The sequence below is a fragment of the Rhinoderma darwinii genome, chromosome 3 (genome assembly GCF_050947455.1).
Source record: "Rhinoderma darwinii isolate aRhiDar2 chromosome 3, aRhiDar2.hap1, whole genome shotgun sequence".
In the NCBI taxonomy this organism is placed as follows: Eukaryota; Metazoa; Chordata; class Amphibia; order Anura; family Rhinodermatidae; genus Rhinoderma; species Rhinoderma darwinii.
Window position 1 is genome coordinate 3,788,223 of NC_134689.1, and position 9,750 is coordinate 3,797,972.

A 9,750-nucleotide genomic window follows, 5' to 3' on the forward strand; every position below is an offset into this window, starting at 1 on the left:
TAGAAACTTACACCCCCCCCCCCCAACCTTTACTAAGTTTATCATTTTTCTCATCCCTATAGTCCCAACCCCCGACATCCTGCCCCCTCCACTCTCCCCACTACCCGTGGCCCCCTCGTGCCCCCCCTCCTTGGCCCCCTCTTCCACCACCTCCACTTTGGGGATGACGGCTGGGGAGTTTCCACATGGGGGCCCTGGAAGGTTGCCACGAGGGGGCCCGGGCTGTGCTCTACGTGGCTGTTATAAGGTGCTCTCCGTGGTGCTGCTACTGGCCCAGGGGGCTTTGCTGGACCTCTACCTGATCGCCGGCACTGACCTGTACTGGTGTTCCTGGATAGCCACTGACCTGGTTGTGGTTGCCGGATGGGGGATCTTCTACTCCAAGAACAGCAGGGGCCAAAGAGCTTATCAGGGGTCACTCAGCTCCGCAGGATATGGACAAGTTCACCGGGCAAAAAAGGGGCATTTTGCTTATAGCCACCTGGCCTGGCTGATATATGCTATAGCCTTCACCCCCAAGGTGACTCTAATACTCTGCACCCCAATAGTGGATCAGATTGAGGCCGGGGTACCACTGGGCAGAACAGGTTTCAGACTCACTGTGGCCCTCTCCGTCCCTCTCCTATGGGCTCTGGTGCGCTCGCTCACCGTTGATCCGCGAGGATGGCCGCACCAAAGAGCAAGTGGTTATTTCCTCGCCTCCTGCCTGGACCTGCTCGACAGCTACGCCCTTCTGGAGCCCATGCTGGAAGGGAAACTACCGCTAATAACCCCTCTCATCCGTTACCCCCTATTGGTAGTTTACTTTGTGGCTTTGGCGTCCCCCGTTCTCTGGTTGTCGGAGTTGGACTCTGTAGCCCCTGCCGGCTGTTGCCGCCTCTTCCTTCGCCTCTTCTGCAGCTCGTTGGTGGACGCTCCTCTCTTGGCCGTTCGTTGCTTCTTGATGTTGGGTCCGGCCAACCAACCCATGTCCGTGTTCATGTTAAAGAACGTCTTCTTCTTGGCCTGCCGCTGGCTGGAAGTCCTGGAGCTCTGCTGTCTCCTTAAATCTCCCGGTCCTGACCACGCGGATCGCCCTCCGGGACAGTTCAGCCACTGCGTGTCTGAAAACGATATGGGACCCCATGCCTACGTCAATACGCTGGCTGTGACATCACAGAACTGAGCTTTCCCATCATGGGTGATTGATGGTCATATAAGACCCCCTCCTCCGTCCTCTTCATCGTTCTTCCCCTGCCAACACTGCCAGGAAAATAACTGAGGGCCCGGACTCCTCAGAGGATCTCACGATGCAAATGTTTTTATTAATTTTTTCAAGAGACCCTTCTAGTGTCTTCAAGTGTCACACTGCCTCACGGGCCTGAATACGGAAGACATGAAGCTACAGATATATTGTATGGACGTCATATAGGAATATGGGATTCTAAGCGGGTGCTGTAGGACTGAGAGGTCCTGGGATCTATATGTCTGTGGGGTCAAACGCAACGTCTTCGGGTTGGGTGAAAAAAACGCGTTGGCATATATCGGTGGTAGCTAAAGGATGATTCGTTTGTAGACGTCATGTGATTACCCGCTGTGCCATCCTGTAATCGTTTATAATTGGAGGTTTTAAAGGGAACCCGTCACTAGCAAAGTCTCTGTCAGTCACGGCATCTGTACAATGTAAAGTCGGGGGTCGTGCGCCCAATAACGAGCCCCCAAAGTGGCAAGAAGAGCAGAAATAGTCCCCTGACTCCTTAAATGACACTTTCTGTTGCTAAGGAGTCAGGGTGCAGCGTAGGGACTTGTGAACACTCTTGGCTCTGCTGAACGGCCGAGAGGACACACAGAAGGATGGGGAATAGGTGACCCTATTGGGCGCCATTGCTCCATCTCGTATAATTGAGGCATCGGTCACATGGAAATGGCCCTGTCCTTATGTCAGTGAAGCCAAAGGATGGAGGTCTCGGCTCCCGGACCCTATAGATAACATCTGTGTCTCAATGGCACGTCAGAAGATTTTGAAGGTGCACGTACCCTTTAATTTTAGTATAATGTGAAAAACAAATTGTAAAAAAAAAAAAAAAGTATTTATTTTAACTAAAAATAACATTTATTAGCTGGTTCTTTAATCCGGTAATCCCCAAAGTATTGCATGCGACCACGGGAGCCTCGGTGTTACGATGAGAAGATATAGGGGCACTGAGGTTGTGGTCACAGGATAATATGTATTTAAAGGGTAACTCCAAATATAAAAATGATGTGTAGTGAAAAAAAAAGAAAAAGAAAATAATCTAGGCTGGATGAAATGATATAGAGAAAGAAGTTTACAGCAGCTGCAGGTTTCTTCTGGGAGTCTCCAATTCAGCATAGCTGCAGTACTCACATCTACCTGCAGGTGTCGCTTTAGCTAAAGCGTCTAATATTAGCAACAGTGACCCCTACAGGTTAGAATATAAAATATAATTTTTTGTATTAAAATATCTTGAGAAAATATATATTTAATGTCAAAGTGAAATGTAAAAAATATTGTACCAAATGCAGGAAAAGATGCTGAAGTCTGTCCGCTTCCCTCCCGGTTCTGTCACCGCGTGCGCCGGCTGCAGGCCGCCATTATGTACTGGTCACACCTATCAGGTCTGTGCCCTGAAACTAGCACTGCCTTATCTATCCTCGCCCTGGTCTATGGGCTCCTAGAATATTGTAGATTTCGGGGTCTCCGTTTTTTTTCTTTACGGAGCGGTTGCAGAGTTTTCTGAGGTTTAGGATAACATTTTGGGAAATATTGTATTATAACCGCAGACACTTTCGATGTAATTATCACGTTATTTTCTAATTATTTTTCCCCTTTATTAATGTCAATGATACCAAGTTGCATTTCATTATTTAATAATGCAGTGAAATTCCTTTAATTCGACATTCGATAATCCAGAAAGTCCGATAGTCCGGCACTTATTCCCAGCACAGTTCTGTCCGGAAGCAGAAAACAGAGTAGAGAAAACCAAATAGGAAATTCCTTTGTGAAGCTTCTCTGCTCTTACGCGTGAGTTTTAGATACTTTTCTGTGCACGTCCAATAATCCAGAATATCTGACAAAACACCAAGACTATTGATGCCGGATTAAAGGAATTTGATTATATTTGCTGATGTCTTATATATGTTTCTTTTATTTCTATATGATATATTATTGACCCCTGTGGCTTTTATTTAGGGGACGCTCCACCTCTAATTAAAACGACTGTCTGGTCTCCGGACCCTACACAATCACTATTAGCCCCCCCGGGGGTATACTAAGTATTGGGACGTGGTATTTTGTTCCGTCAGAATGAAGCGGGTGGGCAGACTGTTGTGACGTCACCAGCTGTACCCACTCCATTTCCATAGACTGCGCTGACATCAAATTACACAGCACATCTCAGACTATCGCTTCCTCCATATTGCCACTGACGGCAGTAGTCAATGTTGCGGTGAAATATGTCACAATGACTACCGTCAGGATGCCAAAACGGAGCTAACAGCAGAGAAAAAAAAAAAAAGAGATGGAAACCGTCAACAAGTAGGTTATCCGCTACTAGGAAGCCGTATTTTGCTTTATGTTTATATTAAATATGCTGTGCCGGTTATAAAAAGTTTGAGTAGTCAAATCTGCCTATTGTTAGTGGACACTATTATATGCTAAAAGTACTAAATAAGAATAACAGATCTGTAAACAGCAGCTTGCTGATGGTTTCCATGTAGAAACTTGAGATTTCTTTTACACTGTACAGTAAAAACTGAATGAAAAGGAAGTACTGCTGATGTAATATGCAGATGATTTCAGAGGTGGAGCGTCCTAACCAGTTCATGAATTTATTCTGCTTTTAGACACAATGGCCTACATTTACTAATGGCGTAAATTGCACCAAAAAAGGCGCTCGCCAAATTTAGAAAGTGACAAGAAAAGTGGGTGTGGCCTCAAGGGAGATGTCTTTTTTTCCACATTGAGAAATATCGGTAAAAATAGCGAAAATGTTGGTGCAATGCTACGCCATCATAGTACGCGTGGAGTTTCTACCTTTCATATAGTTCAGAATGCGCCAAATTTTTTTAAGAGGCGTGCGGCTTTTAATAAATTTACCACAAATCACGCCAATTATCCAGCATTAGCTACGCCGGTCTTAGTAAATGTAGGCCTCATATATAAAACCAATGCAGACAGGATGTACATGTGTTGCCCATAGCAACCAATCAGCTCCCTGCTTTCATTTTCTAATCTGCACTAAAAAGATACATGCTGAAATCTGATTGGTTGTTATGCATCCATAGCAACCAACCAGGTCACTGCTTTCTATTTCTAGATGCAACGAAATGAAAGCTGTAATGTGATTGGTTGCTATGGGCTACTCATTCGTATCTTGTCTGCACTAGGAAAATGAAAACTTGGATCTGATTGGTTGCCATGGGCAACAGCTCAGTCTACAGTGAATTAGCACCGTTTCCACATTATAACACCTGCGGCAAAAAATAAATACATCGCAGGTTTCATTGCAACGCGATTCCCAGGACTACTCCGTATAGAAAACGACGTGCCGTGTCTGTGTGGTGATTTGACCCCATTGGTTGCGACCACGATGTAGGTTTACGCTGAGAGAGCATTTCCTAGAACCGTTGCAGTTGCTGCTGTAAAGTATTGCAGTGACCAAACGCCTCCCATGTGTGATGTCATTGTGATGTCATCATATTCACATAATATTTCCGTTAAGGGCTGTTCTTCTAGAAACACCTCTCTCACTTTTGTGAACTGATTGTAAATGCAACAAGGTACTCAGGAGTTCAATGACAAACCAAGCAACACCGCACCAAGGGCTGTACCTCAGGTTTTCACTCAACAATGCACAATAACAGGACACAAAATGGCCGCCACCAGACCTGCGGGACTTGTACTGCGCCAATGTGCAGCAGCGTCACTGGGCGGCAGTTATGGGAGAGATGCTGATACTGTACAATGCATGCGATTCCTTTTCAACAAATGAATATTTTCTGTATCATAGTGTTTTATAAAAGCCGGCGGATACGTGTCTGTAAAGATGATTCTGTGTAATTCTATCATGTTACAGCGCGGCGGGTGGGAAAAGCGAAAGTGACGAATGCTCTGAGCACAGCTCTGCTACATAAAAGGGGTTGTCACTCTTCAAACTCATCCGCCATTGTCCTGATAATCTAAATCTCTATAATACACCAGCTAATATAATACTGCCCCCTATATACAAGAATATAACTACTATAATACTGCTCCTATATACAAGAATATAACTACTATAATACTGCCCCTATATACAAGAATATAACTACTATAATACTGCCCCCTATATACAGGAATATAACTACTATAATACTGCTCCTATATACAAGAATATAACTACTATAATACTGCTCCTATATACAAGAATATAACTACTATAATACTGCCCACTATATACAAGAATATAACTACTATAATACTGCTCCTATATACAAGAATATAACTACTATAATACTGCCCCCTATATACAAGAATATAACTACTATAATACTGCTCCTATATACAAGAATATAACTACTATAATACTGCCCCCTATATACAAGAATATAACTACTATAATACTGCCCCCTATATACAGGAATATAACTACTATAATACTGCCCCTATATACAAGAATATAACTACTATAATACTGCCCCCTATATACAAGAATATAACTACTATAATACTGCTCCTATATACAAGAATATAACTACTATAATACTGCCCCCTATATACAAGAATATAACTACTATAATACTGTCCCCTATATACAAGAATATAACTACTATAATACTGCTCCTATATACAAGAATATAACTACTATAATACTGCCCCCTATATACAAGAATATAACTACTGTAATACTACCCCCTATATACAAGAATATCACTACTATAATACTGCTCCTATATACAAGAATATAACTACTATAATACTGCCCCTATATACAAGAATATAACTACTATAATACTGCCCCCTATATACAAGAATATAACTACTATAATACTGCTCCCTATATACCAGAATATAACTACTATAATACTGCTCCTATATACAAGAATATAACTACTATAATACTGCCTCCTATATACAAGAATATAACTACTATAATACTGCTCCTATATACAAGAATATAACTACTATAATACTAGCCCTATATACAAGAATATAACTACTATAATACTGCTCCTATATGCAAGAATATAACTACTATAATACTGCCCCCTATATACAAGAATATAACTACTATAATACTGCCCCTATATGCAAGAATATAACTACTATAATACTGCCCCCTATATACAAGAATATAACTACTATAATACTGCCCCTATATGCAAGAATATAACTACTATAATACTGCCCCCTATATGCAAGAATATAACTACTATAATACTGCCCCCTATATGCAAGAATATAACTACTATAATACTGCCCCCTATATACAAGAATATAACTACTATAATACTGCCCCCTATATACAAGAATATAACTACTATAATACTGCCCCCTATATACAAGAATATAACTACTATAATACTGCCCCTTATATACAAGAATATAACTACTATAATACTGCCCCCTATATACAAGAATATAACTACTATAATACTGCCCCCTATATACAAGAATATAACTACTATAATACTGCCCCCTATATACAAGAATATAACTACTATAATACTGCTCCCTATATACCAGAATATAACTACTATAATACTGCTCCTATATACAAGAATATAACTACTATAATACTGCCTCCTATATACAAGAATATAACTACTATAATACTGCCCCTATATACAAGAATATAACTACTATAATACTGCTCCTATATACAAGAATATAACTACTATAATACTGCCCCCTATATACAAGAATATAACTACTATAATACTGCCCCTATATACAAGAATATAACTACTATAATACTGCCCCCTATATACAAGAATATAACTACTATAATACTGCTCCTATATACAAGAATATAACTACTATAATACTGCCCCCTATATACAAGAATATAACTACTATAATACTGTCCCCTATATACAAGAATATAACTACTATAATACTGCTCCTATATACAAGAATATAACTACTATAATACTGCCCCCTATATACAAGAATATAACTACTGTAATACTACCCCCTATATACAAGAATATAACTACTATAATACTGCTCCTATATACAAGAATATAACTACTATAATACTGCCCCTATATACAAGAATATAACTACTATAATACTGCCCCCTATATACAAGAATATAACTACTATAATACTGCTCCCTATATACCAGAATATAACTACTATAATACTGCTCCTATATACAAGAATATAACTACTATAATACTGCCTCCTATATACAAGAATATAACTACTATAATACTGCTCCTATATACAAGAATATAACTACTATAATACTAGCCCTATATACAAGAATATAACTACTATAATACTGCTCCTATATGCAAGAATATAACTACTATAATACTGCCCCCTATATACAAGAATATAACTACTATAATACTGCCCCTATATGCAAGAATATAACTACTATAATACTGCCCCCTATATACAAGAATATAACTACTATAATACTGCCCCTATATACCAGAATATAACTACTATAATACTGCTCCTATATACAAGAATATAACTACTATAATACTGCCTCCTATATACAAGAATATAACTACTATAATACTGCTCCTATATACAAGAATATAACTACTATAATACTAGCCCTATATACAAGAATATAACTACTATAATACTGCTCCTATATGCAAGAATATAACTACTATAATACTGCCCCCTATATACAAGAATATAACTACTATAATACTGCCCCTATATGCAAGAATATAACTACTATAATACTGCCCCCTATATACAAGAATATAACTACTATAATACTGCCCCTATATGCAAGAATATAACTACTATAATACTGCCCCCTATATGCAAGAATATAACTACTATAATACTGCCCCCTATATGCAAGAATATAACTACTATAATACTGCCCCCTATATACAAGAATATAACTACTATAATACTGCCCCCTATATACAAGAATATAACTACTATAATACTGCCCCCTATATACAAGAATATAACTACTATAATACTGCCCCTTATATACAAGAATATAACTACTATAATACTGCCCCCTATATACAAGAATATAACTACTATAATACTGCCCCCTATATACAAGAATATAACTACTATAATACTGCCCCCTATATACAAGAATATAACTACTATAATACTGCTCCCTATATACCAGAATATAACTACTATAATACTGCTCCTATATACAAGAATATAACTACTATAATACTGCCTCCTATATACAAGAATATAACTACTATAATACTGCCCCTATATACAAGAATATAACTACTATAATACTGCCCCTATATACAAGAATATAACTACTATAATATTGCTCCTATATGCAAGAATATAACTACTATAATACTGCCCCCTATATACAAGAATATAACTACTATAATACTGCCCCCTATATACAAGAATATAACTACTATAATACTGCTCCTATATACAAGAATATAACAACTACTATAATACTGCCCCCTATATACAAGAATATAACTACTATAATACTGCTCCTATATACAAGACTATAACTACTATAATACTGCCCCCTATATACAAGACTATAACTACTATAATACTGCCCCCTATATACAAGAATATAACTACTATAATACTGCCACTATATACAAGAATATAACTACTGTAATACTGCCCCTATATACAAGAATATAACTACTGTAATACTGCTCCTGTATACAAGAATATAACTACTATAATACTGCTCCTGTATACAGGAATATAACTACTATAATACTGCCAACTATATACAAGAATATAACTACTATAATACTGCCCCTATATACAAGAATATAACTACTATAATACTGCCTCCTATATACAAGAATATAACTACTATAATACTGCCCCCTATATACAGGAATATAACTACTATAATACTGCTCCTATATACAAGAATATAACTACTATAATACTGCCCCTATATACAAGAATATAACTACTATAATACTGCTCCTATATACAAGAATATAACTACTATAATACTGCTCCTATATACAAGAATATAACTACTATAATACTGCCCCTATATACAAGAATATAACTACTATAATACTGCTCCTATATAAGAATATAACTACTATAATACTGCTCCTATATACAAGAATATAACTACTATAATACTGCCCCTATATACAAGAATATAACTACTATAATACTGCCCCTATATTCAAGAATATAACTACTATAATACTGCCCCCTATATACAAGAATATAACTACTATAATACTGCCCCTATATACAAGAATATAACTACTATAATACTGCCCCTATATACAAGAATATAACTACTATAATACTGCTCCTATATACAAGAATATAACTACTATAATACTGCCCCTATATACAAGAATATAACTACTATAATACTGCCCCTATATACAAGAATATAACTACTATAATACTGCCCCTATATACAAGAATATAACTACTATAATACTGCCTCCTATATACAAGAATATAACTACTATAATACTGCCCCCATGTACAAGAATATAACTACTATAATACTGCTCCTATATACAAGAATATAACTACTATAATACTGCCCCTATATACAAGAATATAACTACTAT

At 37.8% G+C, this 9,750-nt stretch overlaps 1 protein-coding gene across 1 annotated transcript; it reads left to right on the forward strand.

Moving 5' to 3' along the window:
- Nucleotides 1–68: 68 nt before the first annotated feature.
- TMEM121B (transmembrane protein 121B) lies at nucleotides 69–3,695 on the forward strand. Its single transcript, XM_075855696.1, has one exon. It carries the CDS (start codon nucleotides 164–166, stop codon nucleotides 1,163–1,165), a length of 1,002 nt encoding a protein of 333 aa, XP_075711811.1. The 5' UTR covers nucleotides 69–163; the 3' UTR covers nucleotides 1,166–3,695.
- The last annotated feature ends 6,055 nt before the right edge of the window (nucleotides 3,696–9,750 follow it).